The 23888-nt window shown below is 33.0% G+C and overlaps 1 protein-coding gene across 1 annotated transcript in view; it reads left to right on the top strand.

The window, feature by feature from the left end:
* The window catches only part of LOC145286258 (low-density lipoprotein receptor-related protein 12-like), a 925334-nt gene that overhangs the window by 767831 nt on the left and 133615 nt on the right, over positions 1 to 23888 (top strand). The window contains exon 3 of the mRNA XM_080135079.1: positions 13907 to 14091. Within this exon, the coding sequence (XP_079991205.1) occupies positions 13907 to 14091 (185 nt within the window). The remainder of the gene's footprint in view (positions 1 to 13906; positions 14092 to 23888) is intronic.

Genomic DNA, 23888 nt, shown 5'->3' with positions numbered 1-23888 from the left:
AAAATAGCAGGGAGTACTCGTGCGACAGAAAAAAAAAAGAAAAAATGGGCTCAAATGTGAAAAGCGAAAAAAAGGGAAGACAAAACTTACGGACAAACTATTTAGCTCACACGACCACAAGTGCTTATGACATCATGGTGTTGCAAAATAAGCTTTTTAAACATTGTTTTAGCTTGATACGCGTGCGGGACTTGCGAAAAAAAGCGACGCGAAAAAGGACCCCATTCCAAAAAGTGGTCCAGTTGACTGACACAGTATTTTTTTTACTTTTCGCATATTATGTATCGGGGGCATTGCTCTTTCACATGGCACCAGTTTCAACTCGGTCGGATGTGAAGTTTTAGCAGACATACAACATCACACACACATAAACAAAGGAACGGAATCGGTAAAAAACAAGAACAATTCCCCCACCATATATTTTGGCAGAAGGGATACAAAGAGAAGTAGCTAGTCTCCGGATCCCCCTCTAAAAAAGTAAATGTATGAATCAAAACTTTTGTTTCAAGCAAAATAGCAGCGAGTGTCCGTGCGATCGCAAAGAAAAAAATGAACTGCGTCAGCTGGGTTCGAAACTGAAACGTGAAAGGGGAAAAGAAGGTTTTTTAAAAAAAGTTAACGCGCTAGCTGTCATGACCACGACGGCTTATGACGCTAGGACCCAGCAAAATAACATTTTTAAAGAGTTTCAGTTTGGTGCACGTGCGTGACTTGCGAAAAGAGCGATGCAAAAAAGTGACCCTTGCAAGAAATGGTCCAGTTGACCAACAAAGAATTTTTTTTTTCTAATTTTCACATATTATGCGTTCGAGTCATCGGTCTGGGGATACCGGTTTTGACCGTTGCAGCTGACGAAAGTTTTTAGCAAACATACAAACACACAAACGCACAAGCAAACAGACGTTTGAGATCTATATAATTAACTAGCATGGATACCCGGCATTGCTCGGGTGGATATGAAGTTGGGTTTGGACACAGCTACTATACTTAGGATATTGAGCATTTTCATCGATACCACTACAAAAAAATCGAAGAACAACCTCCTCACCAAATATTTCAGCAGAAAAGATACGCAGATAATCCCCCCTAAAAAAGTAAATATATGAATAAAAACAACTTTTCTTTCAATCAAAACAGAAGTGAGTGCCTTTGCGACCGAAAAAAAAATGAGCCGCGGCAGTTATGTTCGAACCTGAAACGCAAAAGAAGATAAAAACGAGCTGTCACGGCGATGACGATTTATAACACCATAATAATAGGGTTCAAAAGAGAGTCGCAAACCGGATAGGTCCTGAACTGTCATCTAAGCTTCAGCCTCTGTCCCATCGACGAAATGTTGCATCCCTGTGCCTGTTCTACAAGTATTTTAATAATGAATGCTCTGACGAACTACAATCACTTGTTCCCCCTCGACGTAGATACTCTCGACAAACCCGACAAGCAGCTAAATCCCACCCCTACACAGTAGAGATCCCTAGGAGTAAGAAAGCCTTCTACTCCAATAGTTTCTCCCCCAGAACTGCTAGACTTTGGAACTTATTTCCAGGATTCTGCTTTCCAAACTGTACTGATATGCAAAAGTTCAAGTGACATCTTGCTGCTCATCTCTCTTCATAATATCGCTGCAACTTATGTCCCTAATAGTACCCCCTACTTGAAAGTGGCACTGTGCCTTGTTTGGGGTGACAATTGAATAAAAAAAAAAGAAAAGAATTTCTGGAACACAAACACAAAATGTCGCTCGTTTTAATGGACCACTCTCGTCTTCGTGGCTCTTTAACTTTTTAGTTAAAAAAAGGATGCATTACTTTTGGGACGATATCCGTATAAAGGACAGTGATTAAAAACATACAACTTAGTTATGCAAATCTGCGCCTTTGAATAATACACCTGAAAAAAAAGAAAAAGAAAATTTATTTGGTTTACACCTCCCTTTAACTTAATGGTTCAAACTAAGATTGAAAATATTTCTTAACTTTATTAAGTAACATTTTCCGCCTAACAATATCTGTCATACAATATTAATGAACATTTAGAAAAAAAACTTATTAATAACATAATAAAAATCTTAAGTGAAAGCACTGATTCTTAATCAAATAAATCGAAAAATAGTAAAACGTTGCATTAAGATGCTCTCTCGAGTAAAACTGTTTAACATCATCAGCCACAATTACATCTAGAGAAAAACTTCTATTAAAATTGGTATTATATTGGTATTACGGATATTACTTTCAAGGAAATATATACTGGCCATAAATGCTATTTCAATCATCTTAACTACACAATTAAACCATCACATTCTATGTACTATCGGTAATTAACCAATAAAAACCTTACACCAGTTATAAAATGGGATATTCTAAAGAAAACTAGTATTTGTAAATTCTTAAATTAACCATGTTACTTATGGTTCAGTCAAAAATTATATCTTATTAGTTTTAAGGACAGAGAAACATGAAACATCTATTTTTAATTTCTTAATTTTCTTATATATTTTTACATTATTATATATTTATATTTATATATATATATATATATATATATATATATATTACTTATTGATATTTATTTTGTCTTAATTTTATATTATTGTTTTTATATTTTCATTTATTTATTTTATATCTCTTACTTATTTATTTACTATTTATCTATTGATTGATATATATGTATATCATGTTATTTACATCCTGTCAATCACCTTGAACAACTTAGTAGGTTAATTATCAATATTTTATTAAGGTTAAAATTAATATTAATTCCTTTTTTTTATGGTTCCGATCTCTATAACTTTTACTCTAGATGCAATTAGTTTTAAATTAAGTTTTTTTAATGTTTTATACGATTGGCTTTTTCGTCTTCATTTGAGGATATAACTTTTGGAAAGAAACATAAAACTTTTTTTGTCGCTTTGTGAAAGTCGGTTGATTATTGTTATAACCAATTGGACTGAAACATGATTTAATTGTGTAGCGCCATTAAAATAATGCTTATTTGAATATAACTAAATGTATACATTGCTCTTTATTATTGAGCACTATTATATACAGCTCGTTAAATTCATAGGTTTTTATCTTTGAATAAATTTACAATATTTTATTCAAAATAAAACAAAGAATACGAGATAAATGTATATATATATATATATATATATATATATATATATATATATATATATACATTAATCTCGTATTGGTAAAGTTGGTAAAGACGAAACGTTGATAAACACATAATACGGCTTGTTCCTTTTTATTTCTCTAATATGTCGGAATACTATTTCCATAATTTTCATCATATTTTAAAATTAGAATTAAATTCTCGCCGCGGTTGAAGGCAGCCGAGGGGTATATTTCTTGTTAATGGAATCAAAGACGACTCCGTGGTCAGGTTCAAATCCCCGACCGGCAATAATCGTGGCTCCCTACACTGATGATTCCCGAAAAGATGAAACACTAGTGTGTGTATGTATTAAACATAATTATAGTAATAATTATGTTTAATGAATTTGGCTCATAATGTAGTTTTTACACCAACCGATGATGATAGGAGGGCGTAAAACCATTATTACAATATATAAGAAATAAGTTAGCATTTTAAGTAATATATATATATATATATATATATATATATATATATATATATTGTATTTTGTGTACAGAAAGTTGTTAGATGGGACAAGTCATTGATACCATCGGTTTCAAGTCCGATAATTAGGTCATCTAACAACTTTCTGTACACAAACTACAAAATTCGGATTTTCCTTTCAATTAAGCACTCTGCTGGATTTCTTTTTCCAAAAAACTAATCACACACACACACACACACACACACACACACATATATATATATATATATATATATATATATATATATATATATATATACGTGTGTGTGTGTGTTTGTGTGTGTTTGTGCATGTGCATTTATATATAGAGTCCGGCCAATAAATATCAAGTAAATAATATGGCTACCTAATATATCGAATTTATACTTTACTTGAATAAATGATTTACATGTATTATCCATTTCTGTGCTGCTGTTTGATCACAACTAATTAAAAAAAAACACCTGGTTATAAACGTCAAGCGTAACATACGACCTTATATTCAGTTATATCCAGTCAATTATATTTCAATAATCAAATTCCATAATCTTAGTTTAGAATGAACTAGCAGGGAGACCCAATTTTGCCCTAGATTGAATAAGGATCAAAAACGTCCCACATTTCCAATACTTTTATTGTCATTAAAATCGTTGAAATCGACTATTTTTCAATTAAATCGATTGATTGCCTGCTATAGTCAGGGGCCCACCTCTCTGCAAAGACTTAGTCAACAATACACTGTAGTCTACATGGCACTGTGGAAACCAAATTATTTTTTTATATAATGTCATGGATTAAAGTTGAAAATGCAAAAGTTAAGTAGCATGATTCCAATTGTGCTCTAAACAGAAACACTCATTTCGATCGCGCTTCTGTCTTATCAAAGAACCCCTGTTGATTTTGTAGGCCGAACTCTACTGCTTGTGCGCTGATAAAACTTCTCAAATGCACTTGTGGCGTTAGGCTATATCAAAGTATAAACTTTGGTAAAAATCGGACTTTTTTCTTTAACCGGATCTTTTCGATTATTGATTTTTCATACTTATCAGGGACATTCTGATACAAAACTTATCTAAGAACACTACCAGACATATAAAGTACATTTGTGAACTTTTTAAATGGGTTTAGCCGTTTCAGAATCCATATGAAATTAACACACACACACACACAGTAGCTTTATATATAACAAGCAGGGAGACCTGACGTTGTCCAAGATTAAATGACAATCAATAAATTTTCCACCCTCCATACTTTTATTATCATCGAAATCGGTGAAATCGCCCATTTTTTAATCACATCGATTGATTGATTGATTGATTGATTGCTGTAGTTGGGGAGCCACCGCGATGTATCTTCATATGTCTCCTCACAATGACTTAGTCCACGATAAATTTAGTCTATATTGCACTGTAGAGAATCTTCTGTTCATTTTATAAAATTGTTTGTAAATAATTGCTTAATTCAAGTTTAAAATGCAAAAGTCAAGAACAGTGGTTCAATTGTGCCCTAAATAGAAATATTTATTTCGAACGCGCCCCTGTCTTATAAAAGAACGAACTGTCGATTATATGGAATTATTTTTACATACTCACTTGAATTAAAGTTAAACATAAAAATATCAAGTACCATGGTTCAATTGTGCTCTAAAAATAAACATTCATTTCGAACACGTCCCTGTCTTATAAAAGAATCTACTGTTGATTTTATAGTTTGGGCCTTTCTTCTTGTACGGTGATAAAACTTCTTAAATGCACTTGTGATGTTAGGTTGTATCAAAGTATTAACTTGGGTCAAAATCGAACTTTATTCTTTAATCTGATTTTTTTTTTCGATCATCGATTTTCGATATTTATTAGACGCATTCTGATAAAAAAAAGTACGTAAGAACACTTCCAGTTCATTCGTGTGAACTTTAAAAACTATTCGCCCAGCCGTTTTCGAGTCCATGGAAAATGAACTCACACACATGCACACGCATGCACGCAGACAAAATCTCTTTTTGTATAATAGTTGAGATTGTAAACTTTTATTGACGATGACGATGTCCATTCGTGATCCTCAAACGTTGGTTGGCGGCCATTGCAGTCGTGCTAAGCGCAGTAATTGCTGACGATGTGTTACTATAAACATCATAATAGTGCATTTTGATTGAAACCTTTGAAAAATATCAAAATCATAGAATTCATTTGTTTTGTGATGTGTTTCTGTCAAGTCATCAAGGCAATTGTTATTTTAATGTGTGTAATTTGTTCATCTGTCAAATTAATAATAAAAAAAATTAATTTCAATTAGAACAAAACTGGAAAATCCCAAATGGACACTTTTGATTATTCAGTGAAACAGGCATAATTGATCAGCGTCTTTTACTTGTTATTTTTAGTTGTCCTTTTTTATTATATTTATTCGTGTATTTTACATGCTTTTTTTTTTATTTTTTTTTAATGAGTTGTGGTGTCGAACTTTGAATTTGGGAGAGATTTTGGCGAACATTCACATTTGATGAATGCCAGCTTGGAATCATAATTATTTTCCCTCGAGAGGAATATTTTTTAAATATGATCTGCATATCCTATGCCAAAATGGGAGCGGCGCGTGATTAGTGTGATGGACACCGTCGTTGGCTATAAAATCTGCTATATCAGTTCAATTCCTATCGCTACATTCGCCTCGATGTGCAACGATACACACGTTCACACACGTAGACCCAACACGTTGTAACAGAGTACGTCGCAATGAATATAGGACAAGTAATAACTCACCTCATTTTTTTAGTAACAACGACATTTATTTCTTCATTCTCCCGCCACGCGTGATTTTTCGTTACGGTTGTGACCTCGCCCACGTCTCTCACGTGATAGTCTTCCTAAATGTCGTTAACGTGCTCTCAAACGTACTCCTATGTTTGTTTCACGCGTTTTTTTATGGCCTTAACATGTAGACATATATAGACACCGGGAACCTAACACGTTTTAGCAGATTACATCGCAAGGAACGTAGGACAATTACCTTCATATGTACCTTCATATGTCTCCTCGCAGTGACTTAGTCCACTATAGATTTAGTCTATATTGCACTGTAGACAATATACTGTTTATTTTATAAAATTATTTGAATTTTTTTATTGTAACAATGACATTTACTTCTTTATTTTCCCGCCACGCGTGGCTTCTCGTTACGACTGTGACGTCTCTCACATGATCGTCCTCTCTAACATGCCTTCTCTCTCTCTCTCTCTCTCTCTCTCTCTCTCTCTCTCTCTCTCTCTCTCTCTCTCCTTTTTATAGTCTTTTTATTCGCACACGGCTCGTCCGCGCTCTGTTACAAACGCGGTAATGTTTCCTGTTCCAAACTTTTAGATGGTTTATTATATTTCTATTCAACATGCGCTCATACAGACCACACACACATATAAATGCATCTACTTACCACACATATAGATAATCACCTATAGTCAACATAGACACACATAAACGTACATACAGACCACACACATACACATAAATGCATATACATAACTTCTATTTTATTACATGTACTCAGTGCCTTATTGGCTGGTTAGGAAATGTAGACATTTTAAATCATTTCCTGCTTATTTCTCTACTAGTCAATAGCATTGATAATAATACTAATATAAATGCTACTACTACTACTGCTAATAATAATAATAAGAAGAAGAAGGAGAAGAAGAATATACTTTGATGAAGATAAAGCGCTAAATACGGACAGCATATATATATATATATATATATATATATATATATATATATATATATATATATATATATATATATATATATATAATACGCATCAAGTGCGCTTGAAACCAAATCACAACGTAATATTAGGAAAATACACAAATATTTTACTTGTTTGAATTTATCACAAATATATTTCGGAGGTAGACTCCATCTTCAGTGTGTCCTTTATTTGTTTTTTTGTTTTTTTTTTTCGTCTTCCTTGCCATGTTGTAAATTTGGAGAAAGAAGTCTGTATAGAGCCGCGCGTTGTATCTGGCGGTTGTATTTTGAATTGTTTGAACTGTGCGCAGGTAACGCGAGAAAAACGTCAGGAATGAGAGTTCAATATAGAAACGTTGTTTTAATTTGAATAAAATAAAATACGCATCAAGTGCGCTTGAAACCAAAGATTTTTTTCCTTCACCCATAGATTTTCGATGTAGGCTCACTGCCTAAGATATTAGCAAAGATTATATCTAATTCGAAATAATTTTGCTATTTAGCACATACAAAGAGAATATATTTAAAAATCAGTTGCATCTTTTTACTGAGCATACATAAAGAAAATAGAGGAAATAAGAGTAAATACAATCTTGGTTAAGGAAAAAAATCTTAACTTGTTTTCTGTTCTGAAAATGATCTTTTTCTGAATAAAATTTAAACAAAACTATATATATATATATATATATATATATATATATATATATATATATATATATATATATATGGGAAAATATGCTTATGTAATTATAGTTCATCTTTTATTTATAGCCACCCATTAATTTATGAATTTCGATATTACTACAGAGCATATACAAATAAATGACAAAAGCTGTACGTTCCAAATTTCAAGATGTTATCTATTTTACCGTTTATTTCTGTCAGCATGTTTAAATGTTCAATTCTTTACAGCATCTGTTTCGTAGCACAGAATCATTCATGTAATTATGTTAAAATTTTATATATATAGTTGTTACAATTGTTTGTTTCAGTTACGCCATCTTAGATTGGAATCTAAGATGGCGTAACTGAAACAAAACACAATTGCATCTACTCTTCAGTTTTGCGTTTGTTTTTTTTACATTAACTTTAAAAGAAAATAAAAAGAATTTGGGTATGATTACCAAATGAAAAAATAATTTTACTTAAAATTCTTCATAATTTTGGTTCGATTATAGCTGATGGCACTTAATTCATCTATTTTTTATTAATAATTATACCAAAAATTCCTCATAAGTTTTGGTTTCAGTTTCGATTATAGTAAGTGTGCCATAAAATTATTTTTTAAAAATAGATTACTGGAGTGCCTCCAGTAATCTATTTTTTTAATAATTTAATCAAGAATTCTTGGTTTCGATTTCGATTTTAGCTGATGGCACCTTAATAATCTATTTTCTTTTTTTATAAACAATTTTATAAAGAATTCTTCATACGTTTGGTTTCGGTTTCGATAATAGTTCAAGGAACTGAAGTTATATATATATATATATATATATATATATATATATATGCATGCGCGTATGTGTGTATATATATATATGTGCGTATGTGTGTATACATATATATATATATATATATATATATATATATATATATATATATATATATATATATATCTTCATAAGTTTGGGATTCGGTTTCGATTCAAGCTGATGAACTAAAGTCATATAGATAGATGTTTTATTTTGTAAATCGCAACTTTATAATATATAAAAATCGATAGAGCATTAACTCTATAATAATATACACAAAATCTGCAGGAATTAAAATATCATATTTAAGCGTATTTTATGACCTGGCTATACCGGGCGTCCCTGCTAACTTGGATAAATACTTTTGCAGTTTTAACAAAATAGCGATAATATATCAGAGTGTCCTCATTTACATGAATATCTACAGAATGACAACATCAACATATTCTAGTCTATATTTTAATAGGATAGCGTGTGTGTTATTCATTTTGTGTGTCACGCTTACTCTGAGTTACTGTCGTTTAATTGTTATGGACTTCCCTTTCTTGTGATAAATCATTTTACTAAGAATACTTCATAAGTTTTGGTTTCGGTTCAAGTCAATTATTTTTTATTAATAATTTTATCAAGAATTCTTCATAAGTGTTGGTTTCGGTTTCGATTATAGCTGAAGGAACTCAAGTTATATATATATATATATATATATATATATATATATATATATTCTGCAAGAATTAAAATATCATATTTAAGCGTACTTTAAAACCGGGCTACGTCGGGCGTCTATGCTAGCTTAGATAAATACTTTTACAGTTTTCACAAAAGAGCTACAATATTATCAGAGCATCTCCATTTCCGCTAAACATCAACAGAATGCCAACATCAATATATTACATATGAATGAGTCGCATGTTGAATTTCCACATGTGTCGCTACTACTACTACTACTACTACTACTGCTACTTATATTATTATTATTAATAATAATAATAATAATAATAATAATAATAATAATACATTTTAACCATTTTAGAGGAACGTTATGTTGGGCTAACTTCTGTATGTGTGTGTACAAACATTAATAGTTAAGAAGATTATTAAATTCTAGCAGGACCCGTGGAATTTCCACTGAATAAGAAATATATTTAATCAACAAATATGTTTTGATAAAGCTGATTTTTTTTTAATAATGATCTTTTTTTGTTGTTGTTGTTGTTGTTGTTGTTGTTGTTGTTTTCTTTTTTTTTTTTTCAAATGATTACTTTTAACATTACATTACGCTGACTTATTTCTTCGGTAAAGAACCGCTGCACATACAAATAATTACATGCCCAATTCTCACATTACAACATTGATAATATATTATTATAATGATATATGAAAACGGGGCTACATCCAAAAGAAAGTTGCTCTCGTATACTCATTTTCAAAGCCAAATTTTGCGAATATGGCCTTTTTAAGCGGTTAAGCCCTAAAAAAATGCATTTGGACTTTTTAAAAGTTTAACGTATGGACTAAGTAGAATACGAGTAGAATACTATATAGATTCTGTCTGTATGCATGCATGTTTTGCTTTTCTATGTGCATGTGTGTCTGTGTGAATGGCCACGTACAGATCATGTGCAAAATGGGTGCATTTTCCTTTGTATTTTCTAATCTGACTTTTAATAAATTAAAACTTTCGCATGTGATATTAACTCACTTTTATATTATCTCACTTACTGGGTTTAAAAATCACGTAATCTAGTCTCTTGGCTTAACGTAAGATCTATCAAGTTTATATATATATATATGTGTGTGTGTGTGTGTGTGTGTGTGTGTGTGTGTGTGTGTGTGTGTATGTTTGTGTGTGTACAGTAAAGCCCGAGATACGTCAGTAAATTTAGCAACAAAATACAGTACAGTATATAATACACATGCATATAATCAAATACCATCATAAATAACACTGTAAGGCGGGGCAAATACCGTAAATGGTGCAGAAAAAGCATCGTATTCCACATCGTAACCTGAAAAAAACGTATCCTAGGGTCACCGTATCCCGGGGTATATATATATATATATATATATATATATATATATATATATATATATATATATATATATATAATAGGACCCCGTGACACGGTGGCCATAGGATACGGTTTTTCAGACTACATATATATATATATATATATTAGTGTATTTAGGCAGCATTCCTTCATTTAGGCAAACATTATTAAAAACAACAGAGATACCTTGCTTAATGATTCTTTTTTTCATGTTTTTGATCTTTCGTAAGATTTTTTTAACTTCAAGATGGAAGGTATTTACAAATGTTCTATGGTTCACACGAGCGCTTTCGATTCTTCCTTGAATCATAATCAGGTGGAGATAAAATATTAAAAATAGAAGTGAAATATATTGTATAGAGAGTTTAATTTTTTTTGGATGTTCAGTCGTTGTGAATGTTCATAATTGCAGGTGATATCAGCAAGTCTTATTTTATCTCCACCTGATCGAAAAAATGAAAAAAAGAATCATTAAGCAAGGTATCTCTGTTGTTTTTAATAATGTTTGCCTGAATATACATATATATATATATATATATATATATATATATATATATATATATATATATATATATATATATATATATATATATAAGAAAATTAAAACTGTAAGTTGAACTTTACAATCAAAATTTATTGTTCGACTAAATACTCATCTAATGAGAAGAATAATAAGAATAGCATTCTTTGAAACTCCGCGGAATAACGACTTAGTAAATTGTTTTTGGAGTATTCAGTCGAACAATAAATTTTGATTGTAAAGTTTAACTTACAGTTTTAATTTTCTTTCTCTTGTAATAAGCTCTACTCTCTATTGCGTATTGAGCTTTTTTAATTCTATTGGGATTACATTTTCTATATATAAATATTAGTTTGAAGTTTACCATTGCGTATATCAGGTAAACACTACATCCCTTTGTTTTCGTTATATATATATATATATATATATATATATATATATATATATATATATATATATATATATATATATGTATATATATATATATATATATATATATATATAAAATTCAAAATGGCGTAATCGAAACATATTAAAGGTACATGCAGCTTTTCTTCCAATTTTCGGATTTTAATCATATCAAATAACATTTTATTTCTTTTTGACACATTGATTGTTACTATATCTTCTGATGAGTTAAGGGCATAATAGATTTACTGATTGATATAATAATTAAGTGATTGATTTTGCGCTACGAAACAGATACTGCCAAGAATTGTATAAATCAACTGAATTAAAGGAATAAATTATAAGATGGTCAACATCATGAATTTTGGAATATATTTTTTGTCATTTATTATGTATATATATATATATATATATATATATATATATATATATATATATATATAGAGAGAGAGAGAGAGAGAGAGAGAGAGAGAGAGAGAGAGAGAGAGAGAGAGAGAGATGTTGTTTGTTTTGGTTTTAGCGATATGTTTTGAATGAATTCAATTATTTACGAAAGTGCATTTTTACCTAAATACGAGTTGGGAATAATTTTTCCTTTAACCAATTTGGTACCCCCAGATGGGGAGCGGTATATATATTATTTTTAAAATGTAATAATCCATTAACACGTGTTTCGTCGTCTACGACTCATCAGAGTGGCTGAATATAGCGAGATTTGAAATCGGGACCCCTCAGTAATGAGCCTAAATATCGCTAAAACCAAAACAAACAACATCTAAATAAGTCGCAATATATCCAGACAGTTGGCGGGATGGGTTACGTTTTCCATTATATATATATATATATATATATATATATATATATATATATATATAGAGAGAGAGAGAGAGAGAGAGAGAGAGAGAGAGAGAAATAGGACACAAAGAGATGTTCGCTAACAGTTTTCTTCAGGATTGAATTTAAAGAGAACGGTTTCAAGAAAGAAATAGCTAATTGCTTACGTCTTAACTTTCTAACTTACTGAAATGGGTGACTCACATGGACAGATATCTTTAAATAAGATTCCACTTAGATTATTTCTACATTATTGGTGGTGTCAACTTCCAAAAACTTCAACGGAGAGTGATCTTAAGTTTTTTTGTTTCTCCCAGCTAGAAAAACGTGACGTCATTCGTCATTATTTGATTGTTTTGTCTACCGTTTGGCCTGTTGCTCTTTGCCGCAACTTTACGTCATCCGTCTGCAGATTAAGATTATCATGACATGCACTAAATGTGACCCTTATCAAAATTCACACAAACTAATTTAATCGTGATTGACGAAGTGTCTCTAATATGGAACACATCTTACTGGTTAAACAAAATCAAATAAAGAAAGATAATTAATCGAATTATTTTCGGCATCAGAAAATTGGCACGGATTTTTCCGATTCCGATACCCACAAAGTTCCGATTTTTTCCGATTTTTTCCGATTTCAATTCCAATTAATGGTCCCAATATATATATATATTAGTGTTGGGGCGATTAATTGGAATCGGAATCGAGAATAGGAAAAATCCGAACTTTGGGGCATATCGGAATCGGAATCTGGATCAGAAAACGATTCTTTTAATTGGCTTTTTTTATTTGATTTGGGTTAAAGCAAAATGTTTTACCGCTGGTAGTAATGATGAAATAATGAATACGTATTGATTTTAAATAATCAGTAAAACTAAAACCGATGGATCACCTCTCACATGTGTATTTTTACGTTTGAGAAAATATCTGCACATTTAGCATGTGTTTTACGGGGATTGGGGGAAAATAACATTTTAGTTAAATATTTAGAGATTGATATAGAATCGGAATCGGTAATTGTATTGGAATAAAGAATTTAGTACGGAATCAGTGATTGTATCGGAATTGGGGAAAAAATTGGAATCATCCCATCACTAATATATATATATATATATATATATATATATATATATATATATATATATATAGAGAGAGAGAGAGAGAGAGAGAGAGAGAGAGAGATAGATAGATAGATAGATAGATAGATAGATAGATAGATATTATTCCTTACATATAACCCATTAATAATGCTATGTTTTGTTTCTACTTTCTTCCTATAGAATGTGGTGGAAAAATACGGGTATCTTCGTCTGGAAATCTCACAACACCCGGTTACCCCGGCAACTATCCCAAAAACAGTTTCTGTATCTGGTTGCTGGAAGCACAAGACAAACACATCGTAGAATTAACCATACACGAATTTGCTGGACATATCTATAACAACACGTGTCTTGATTACATTCAGGTAAGTGCTTTATACTAAAAATCGGTGGATCGATTCAATGATCTACGAACACGTGTTTTGCGGTGGTATCGATTGTCAGCGCAGCTTGATTGCTCTATGATTCGGATTTCAGACCATATGTGCTATGGTTGAGTGCGTTCTAGGTGATCTAACGTGTTATTTTGATTGCTTCTAAGTTTATGTCGATTTTTGTTGATTTTTTTAACGATAGTTACCGCGAAACACGTGTTTGTAGATTACTGTTTTATATGTAAAATAATAAATAAATAAATATTTGTTTACGTCTAAAAAAAAAATGTGCTGATTTTTTTTTTAGGGAAAATTTTTTCCAGATTTCCAATGGTTAAAATCTCCAAGACGCTAAAAACCGTATTCAATGATCCTTTTTTAAAGATCAACAAAACTCTCTCTCACACACACACACACACATGCACACACACACGCACACACACACACACACACACATATATATATATATATATATATATATATATATATATATATATATATATATATATATATATATAGTAAAGTTTGTCAACCTTTAAAACTATAAATAAAAAAGAAACTTAATCCCAAGTCATTCGTTGGAAATTCATTTGAATATAAGTCACATAATCACCTATAATCACTACATTAGTTTGCATTTCAAGAATTTAGTCTAGTTTTAATTTTATTTTAGGGATTATCTGTTGTTCACTATAAAAACTATTTTATAATTAAAAAAAAACAGTGGTACCCCAGCAGTGTCGATCAAACACCATCTGCATTATACAACAAGAACAACATCTTTTCGGATATTGGATCTAGTCTTTTGCTCCAGATTTATTTTTTGACTACCCTATTCATATTATTGTACATGTCTTCATGACTATTCGTCTTTGCCCAAGAAAAATTGTTTGCCATTTACAAAGCTACTTTATTTTTATAGTTCGAACGCCTCAACTATACTACTTATCACCTTTTTTTCTCGTTATTTATATTTTTATTATTATTATTTACTTCATAATATTTAGTGTAATTATTAAAGAGTGCTCAATGCAGGATAGAGATGGTATATAGTCTGGTTACAAACATTATTGGTTACATCTGTGCATACATGTTTCAGTGGAATCCAATTCAAGGATAACACCTCATCAGATCAAAAAAAAAGAATCGATATTGAAACGGGAGTCAAAATTATATTAGCTTTATAACATATTTTGGTGTAGTTAACGTCCCTCCAAAAACCCTACTGCTCACATTCACAAAGTATACACCCCACTTTCTTCCAGGACGTAAACCACACCCAAATATCTCATAAAACTAGTGTAATTTCGACTCCCGTTTCAATGTCGATTCTTTAAAACTTTAAACATTTGAAATGTTTTATCTTTTTCCTCTCACACTCCATTATTTCGTTCCTAATGTAGTTATCGCCTCATGTCACATCTCCAATATGTTACCTAGCGCTTTCTATCCTCTTCTGAAATACCTAGTTATAAAGCGCATACTTATCCTACATCCCTTATTGATGTGATCTTCCTACTGAATCAACGATTAAATTTATATTCATTAGTATATATTTTATTTTTTTGTTCTTTTATTTTTCACTATATATATATGTGTGGAGGGTATATATATATGTGTGTATATATATGCAATATTTATTTATAAAATATTATAAATATATTTAGTTACACACACATTTCGGCAAAAAGAAAGTCCGCACTTGTAATTTTTTCAAAAACTGCAAATTTAAGCTAAATTTCATGTACCTGTTTAAATAACCTATACCTCATTTGATTCGCCTTTTATTCCTCTATAATTTTACCTGTTCGTATTTGACTTTTAATTGAAATATTCTAGAGTTCACGTCAATTTAAAAAAAAACTTCAAATTGAGGAGGCAAAAAGAAAGTCCGCAGCAACAAATTCGCTTAAAACCAGCTTAAATTATCGCCCCTAAATCAGTTTAAAATATTCACCAACAGGCATCATCTCTAATCGTAATTGTTGTTGTTCCAGATTATACAACGTAACATTTAGTCCATATGCCACGAGTTTCTCATAGTGATCGTCAAGAGCTCATTAATCTTGACGTTTCTGGTTTATCCAATCATATAATCGGCCACAGATTGAAATGTTATGAGAAAACGGTGCTTAAGACTGTGCAAAGGCACCAAAACACCAGAAGATATCTCACTACTGATGCAATTCTCTGTCTATATAAAAGCCAAGTACGTCCAAGGATGGAATACTGTTGCCATATCTGGGCAAGAGCTGCTAAAACAGCCTATCCTGCCTTGACAGAGTACAAAATAGACTTCCTGGTTTAGTGGGGGCGCCCTTTTCTCTACCCTGTAACCTCTCTCCCACAGAAGAGACATTGCGAGCCTATCCTTGCTTTGTCGTTATTTCCATGGAAGGTGCTCGTCTGAACTCCAATCTCTGGTCCCGCCTCGCCAATCTTTCACGAAAAACACCCGTCTAGCTGAATCCACTGTGAAAAATTTCTCCCACTCTTTATCTGTGCCTAAATCAAAACGTGGATTCCATGAACAAAGATTCTTTCTTAGAACTGCACGCCTGTGGAACTCTGTTCCGTCTGACTGCTTCCCACCGGACTACAACTTGGATGTCTTCAAGTCCAACGTTAACAAATTCCTAATGAACCGCCCCTTAAGTAAACACTTCATCAAATCTCCACACTAACGTACTGTACTTGCAATAACCCTTATCCCTGAGTGGCTTCCGGGCCTTGATAAGTGGTGATCACTGTGTAAAAAAAAAATGATGGCCCTAAATCTGGTCGTACTAAAGTTACTTATAACAGGAAAGACAATGCTATCAAGATCCGCAGCCTAAGACAGAGATTTGAAACGGCTCCCCAAATCCAACAACAATGCAATCTTGTTAAAAAGTGCTCTCTTTCTACTGTCAAGAACAGATTAATGGAATTTAATTTGCGAGGATATGTTGCAAGACGCAAGCCAATGATTTCTGTAAAGAACAGAAAGCGCCGTCTGGACTTCGTCAGATGCAATGAAAATCATGACTCTTCATATTGGTAAAAAATGCTTTTTAGCGACGAACGCAAGCTCAATATGCTAGGCAGTGATGATACGCAGTACGTCCATCGGGGGAAAGACGAAGAATTTAATCCTAGGTGCTCGGTTTCAACGTTGCAAGGTAGTGGAGGTTCAGTTTTGGTGCGGGGCATTATTAGTATCAATGGTCCAGGGCCTATAGTTTGCTTTCAAGGTCGAATTAATTCGGCCAAGTACATTAATATGTTGACTGAGTATTTTCTACCCTACTTTGGTCGGAATTTGGATAATAATCCCATCTTCATGCAGGATAATGCTCCCAATCACACAGCTGGCAATTTCTGGAAGAGCATGATATTCCGTGTTTGGATTAGCCTCCACAATCTTCAGACCTCAATTCTATCGAAAACATTATAAAAGCATTATATCAAGTTATAGCTAATCAATGATAAAATTTCAAATTTGGAAGAACTTTGGACTAAACTTAAAGAAAAGTGCGATGCCCTTTCCCTGGAGTATGGCTGCAGTCTAATTCAAGAAATTCCCAAAAGATTGCAGGCTGTCAATTTGCAGAAGGGCTATCCTACTAAATATTGACTAGTTCATTGTGATCCTATTGTATTTGTGTTACATTAATGTCCTAAAGTTACATTCAAATAACAATTTTTCATTGTGCGGACCTTTTTTTTTTTTAACTCCCCAATTTGAACTTAGCTTAAATTTGAAGATTTTTAAAAAATTACAAGTGCGACATTTCTTTTTGCCGCCTATATATATATTTTTAACCTTTATATATCTTTTTGCCGCCTATATATATATTTTTAACCTTTATATATCTAATTTTAAATAAATAAGAATGTAAATATACTAAATACTAATCATAGTGGGGGTGATAAGTAGTTAAATGGATTAATCCAAATCATATAAATACAAGACTGATAAATTAAAAAATGTATCCATTTCAAATGGATAGTACCAGTCAAGGATCCGTCACTTGACACTCAGCCCAACAGGTGAGGGGCCGGGAACCGGGCCAGCACCTGTTGGACTGAGGTACACCGCCTGGGTAATACCTAGGAGGTCCACCCTCCCAGGCCTTGCCACTGGGCTTTCCGGTGGGGCAAGTTTATTGCTTGCTGCCTGAGGCGCCCCGACCGGGGAATGCCGACGGGGTTACTCAGGCAATTTTTAAAATTGCAGGAGTGCCCCTCCTTTAGGGGAGCCTGCTGGGTTACCACTTTCCGGCCTTGTGCCACATTTTGCTGAGTGGACAGCAAATAAATATAATCCATTTTAAATGGATAGTACACGTCAAGGATCCGTCACTTGACACTCAGCCCAACAGGTGAGGGGCCGGAGACCGGCCCAGCACCTGTTGGACTGAGGTACACCGCCTGGGTAATACCTAGGAGGTCCACCCTCCCAGGCCTTGCCACCGGGCTTTCCGGTGGGGCAAGTTTATTGCTTGTTGCCTGAGGCGCCCCGACCGGGGAATGCCGACGGGGTTACTCAGGCAATTTTTAAAATTGCAGGAGTGCCCCTCCTTTAGGGGAGCCTGCTGGGTTACCACTTTCCGGCCTTGTGCCACATTTTGCTGAGTGGACAGCAAATAAATATAATCCATTTCAAATGGATAGTACCAGTCAAGGATCCGTCACTTGACACTCAGCCCAACAGGTGAGGGGCCGGAGACCGGCCCAGCACCTGTTGGACTGAGGTACACCGCCTGGGTAATACCTAGGAGGTCCACCCTCCCAGGCCTTGCCACTGGGCTTTCCGGTGGGGCAAGTTTATTGCTTGCTGCCTGAGGCGCCCCGACCGGGGAATGCCGACGGGGTTACTCAGGCAATTTTTAAAATTGCAGGAGTGCCCCTCCTTTAGGGGAGCCTGCTGGGTTACCACTTTCCGGCCTTGTGCCACATTTTGCTGAGTGGACAGCAAATAAATATAATCCATTTTAAATGTGGAAATTGATGAATCGCACAGGTAAGAAATTCATTTTTATACTATGATAAGGTTAGTAATTGCAATTAAGAATAGGAAATTGGATCAAATGTGTGTAACATGTCTTCTTCCTAAGATTAAGGGTGGTGGTGTTTGATCAACACTGCTGGGGAGCCATGATGTAATATACTGTTTTGTTTTTAAATCTCCGAAACAGTGTTTCATGGTAAACAACTGATGATCCCTTAAAAAATATTAAAAAATAGTATTATAGTAAATTCGAGAGAGTTGATGCAGTGATTGCAGGTGATTAAATGACTTACTGACTAGATGTTTCTTTTTTTTTTAACGAATGATAAAAAGTAAATTTTTGTATGGTTTCAAATGTTAAAAACTTCAAAGACTATATATATATATATATATATATATATGTGTGTGTGTGTGTGTGTGTGTGTGTGTGTGTATGTATGTATATATATATATATATATATATATATATATATATATATATATATATATATATATATATATATTATATATACCCATCTCTCAATTTCATATAAAAACGAAAAGGTAATTTTTAAAAGAATCTATTATTTTACGTGTGTGAGGTGGTTTTTGGGTGGAAAATTTTAATTATTTCATCAAAACAATAACTAAACTAAGACAGGAAAAAAACACTTTTGAATTTTCCCATCATCATCATCAGCAGCAGCAGCAGTAGCAGCAGCAGCATCCTCATCATCATCATCCTCATCATCATCATCATCGCATGAATCCGAAGATTCTATTCTTGGTATTGGTTTCCCCAATATTTTTCAAGTCAGAATTATTTCTAGAATAATATTCATTGGCGATTACGGAAGTGACCACGTGAAAATTGCTAACATCCTAAGTGAAAGCGATTTTTTTTTGATTGACTAGATTCGAACTTGTGAGGCCCAGACCTTCAGTCCGTTTCGTTAATCACAAGATCACTGTTACTTCCCAGTTTTCCAATAAAGTATTTCGCATTTGTTAAAAATAAAAAAATCCATTGCATGATTTTAATTTCAAGGGGGTCAATAGAAATTGATATTCAGGGAATCTTGCTTATTTACGATGGGCGTGCAATAAGTAATGCCTCTGACCCACTTCCCATAGCAGTAGAGCAACGAAAATTGGCACAGTTACTAGCCTTTCTCTACATAGGAACAACCCAGAGTTATGCATTTCTCCCATCGTTTGATGCAGCTCTGGAGACTGTTTTTGTAGAACACCCCAGGTTGGTCCTCAAACCACGACGTGATTTCAGAAAACAAGGCTCCATTATCTGGGAGATGCTTTCCTTTAAAAAACAACTTCATGTCTGGGAAGAGGTGAAAGTCAAAGGGTGCAAGGTCAGGAGAGTAGGGAGGCTGGGTGAGGATTTCATAACCACACGCCCATGCTTCTGATCTGGCAACGTGCGAGTTGTGAACCGGAGCGTTGTCCTGTAGGAGGAGGGTACCTTTGCTGATCTTGCCCCGCCTCTTGATTTTGATAGATTCACTTAATTTCCTCAAACGTGAAGCATAATATGCTACTGTTATTGTGGTACCCTTTGCCAGGAAATCTGTCATCACTACTCCGTCCTGGTCCCAGAAGACTGTGAGCATGACCTTGCCAGCGGAAGGCTGCACCCTTGCCTTCTTTGGAGGTGGTGATTGCAAGTGCTTCCACTGCATTGACTGGACTTTGGTCTCTGGATCATAGTGATGGACCCAGGTTTCATCCTGTGTAATCAGTCTTTTGAAAAACTTGGACTCATCTTCTTGGCACATCTCCAAATTCATTCTCGAGCACTCGACACGTTCTCGCTTCTGGAATGGTATGAGCAACCTGGAAATCCATCTGGCAGACACCTCATGCAAATGGTCGAATGATAGTTTTCACAGACCCTGTACTAATTTTACATCTTGGGCTATTTGGCGAATAGTAATGCGCCGATCTTCCAAAATGGCAGCCTCAACTTGACGGACAGATGCCTCATCAATGGCAGAAGGGGGGCGACCAGGTCTGGGAGCTGTTTCCACAGACCTCCGGCCATGTTTGAATTCACGATGCCAGCGTTTTACAAGGTCATATAATGGGGCATTATCACCATAAGTTTCTTTAATTTCATCAAAAGTCTCCTATGGTGTGCGTCCTTTCAAATACAAAAACCGGGTCACTGCTAGACATTCAACAGGCTCCATTTCACACCTGACTCAGTTCAAACACCTGTAAAACAGAAATCACAATTAGTTCAAATGTGTAATTTGTCACATAACCCGTAGAGATATAAATCATTGCATGTGCAAAATTTCAGCTAGATCAGACAACTGGAAGTGGGTCAGGGGCATTACTTATTACACGCCCCTCGTAGTAGGTGCGTGCAAAATGAATCGTCGATGCCCAGAATGTATAAACATTTTGACCCGTCCCTTCATTTAAAAATTCACCAAAATTCAAGAAATCAACCCATTTTAATTAAATTGTCAGTATTTATTAAACAATGATCACGAAATACAGTAAACTATTATTATTATTTAAATCTTAATGGAAATCTAACGCATGAATTTTATTTTGCTTTTTTATGAAAATACAGCATCGTAAATTGTAACAATTTAAATAAATATATCTAATTTTTCACGAACATCGCGAAAAAAAACTGAAGTCTGTGCTAATAATATCGTTATAACCTGGAGAAAAATTAATTTTCTCAAACTAACGATATTACTATCGAATGAAGCTCTGTTTATTCAATATTTTTAGCAAAACTTAAATAATTGCGAAAAATATTTCATTTTATTAATAAGGTAACATTTTTAGCGTAATTTTTGCATGTAATATTTTAATATTTTACTTGCACGCTTGAACGTGTAAAAATTTGTTTAAAAAAAAATTTTCTATGATCTTGCAAAAGAAATTGTAAATATTGAATATCAGGAACACACAAAAATAATTTTAAAATGAGGAAAATTGAGGCAACGATTCATTTGTTTACCTACGGATGCACAACGTTGAAAAACACAGACATTTATGGTCCTCCCACCCTACTCGTCCTGTCTCTAGAAAAACATTCAGAGAAAAATAAATAAATTCTTACATATGTATATTCATAAATATTCTCTTCATGTTTTATTACAACAAACATAACATATTAAACGAAATTATTACGCTTATCGTGATCCGCAGTTTAGTGAAAATCGGTCTCATTTGTCAACGTACTTGAAAAATAAATCATGTGTTGGTGTCATTTGTTATCGTACTTGAAAAATAAAACGCGTAAATATTATCTTTTAATTCATAAAGAAACTGAAACACCTGCATGCGAGTATTGTTTTTTTTTCTAAACAGTTCATTGATTGTAAGTAAAAAAAAATACTCGAGCTGAGATCGAAACCAAAGACTAAAGACAATGAGTCATTTGTTTTTGTTTTTTCTTTGTTTTTTTTGTTTTGTTTTTATGCCATAAATTCCCTTTTTGTTTTATTATGCATTTTTTTGTTATAAAACATATGTATTTTTTTTATTCTACTAATTATTGGTAGCATAGTATAAGAAAACTGATAATTATTTCTCCAAAGATTTTTTAAATTGATATATTCCGACTTGAAATTTGAACAAATGTTGTGGGGTTTTTTTTCAACATTTTTCACTGTTGTTTTTTTTAATATGTAAATATACATTTTTCCCCCTTTTCGGGGGTAAACTTTGATCGGTTATCTTTCAGACGCAATCAAATTTTAGCTGTAATGTTTTCTTTGTTATCCGAACAACTTGGTTAATTTTGAGAAAGAATAACACAATAAAATTCTTGTATTTAAAATAACGTATATTTACAAGTAAAGGTTAAAGTTTCCAAAACAGTTGTTCTGGAGGAGTTTCTGTTTGTTGCAGAAAAAGAGAGTAATTTCTGAGAAGTGCTCGCTGTTAATCTTTTTTTTTTTCTTTTTTATTGTTGCAAGCAACTCCAAGTAATAGTGGGTAATTTGCATAAGTGGCTTTATGCAAATTACCTTACAAAGTTTGAGTACAAATAATTCTAACAGTAAACTAAAAATAATAATTATGATAAGCCGCTTTTAAGAAGCATAGGGGTCCCCGTTTTTTTCTGATATTTTTGCCCGTACCTAGTAATTAGTGTCTAAAAAGAATAAAATACAAACAAATCTATATGTTAGTAATATAGTTGAACTTAATCAATCAATAATTATATAGATATATATCTACTCTCAAATTATGCACTCAACGAATTCTTTTATCTAAAGACTTAAAATAGTGTATTCATATGGTATTCAAATATGTGGAAACTTTTTAATCGGTTTTCATCTGGAAAATAGGGCTGCTAAGAGGTCAAAATTAAAAGAAATTGGTACGTGAGGGTTATCGAATTTTTATCTGTTCGTCAACTGTTTCACGAATGCGCATACGTTCACATGACAGATTACTTATGTTAAGAACAAGTAGGTTTGAAAACACTTATAAAAGATCGTGTCAAGCTGACCTAATTGTTATCGGACTTGAAAAATAAAACGCGTAAATATTATATTTTAATTTATAAAGAAACTGAAATACGTGCATGCGAGTATTGTTTTTTTCTAAACAGTCCATTGCTTGTAAGTAAAAAAAAATACTCGAGCTGATATCGAAACCAAAGCCTAAAGACTATGAGTCAAGCACGATAACCATTACACCAGCTTGACACGTATTTAATACGTGTTTTAAACCTAATTCTTAACATAAGTAATCTATCATGTGGAAGATCCATGCATACGCATTCGTGAAGCAGTTGACAAATAGATAAAAATCCGATAACCTC

The sequence above is a fragment of the Euprymna scolopes genome, chromosome 10 (assembly GCF_053919585.1).
Source record: "Euprymna scolopes isolate OS-2025 chromosome 10, ASM5391958v1, whole genome shotgun sequence".
Taxonomy (NCBI): Eukaryota; Metazoa; Mollusca; class Cephalopoda; order Sepiida; family Sepiolidae; genus Euprymna; species Euprymna scolopes.
This window is presented reverse-complemented; position numbering and strand designations above follow the sequence as displayed.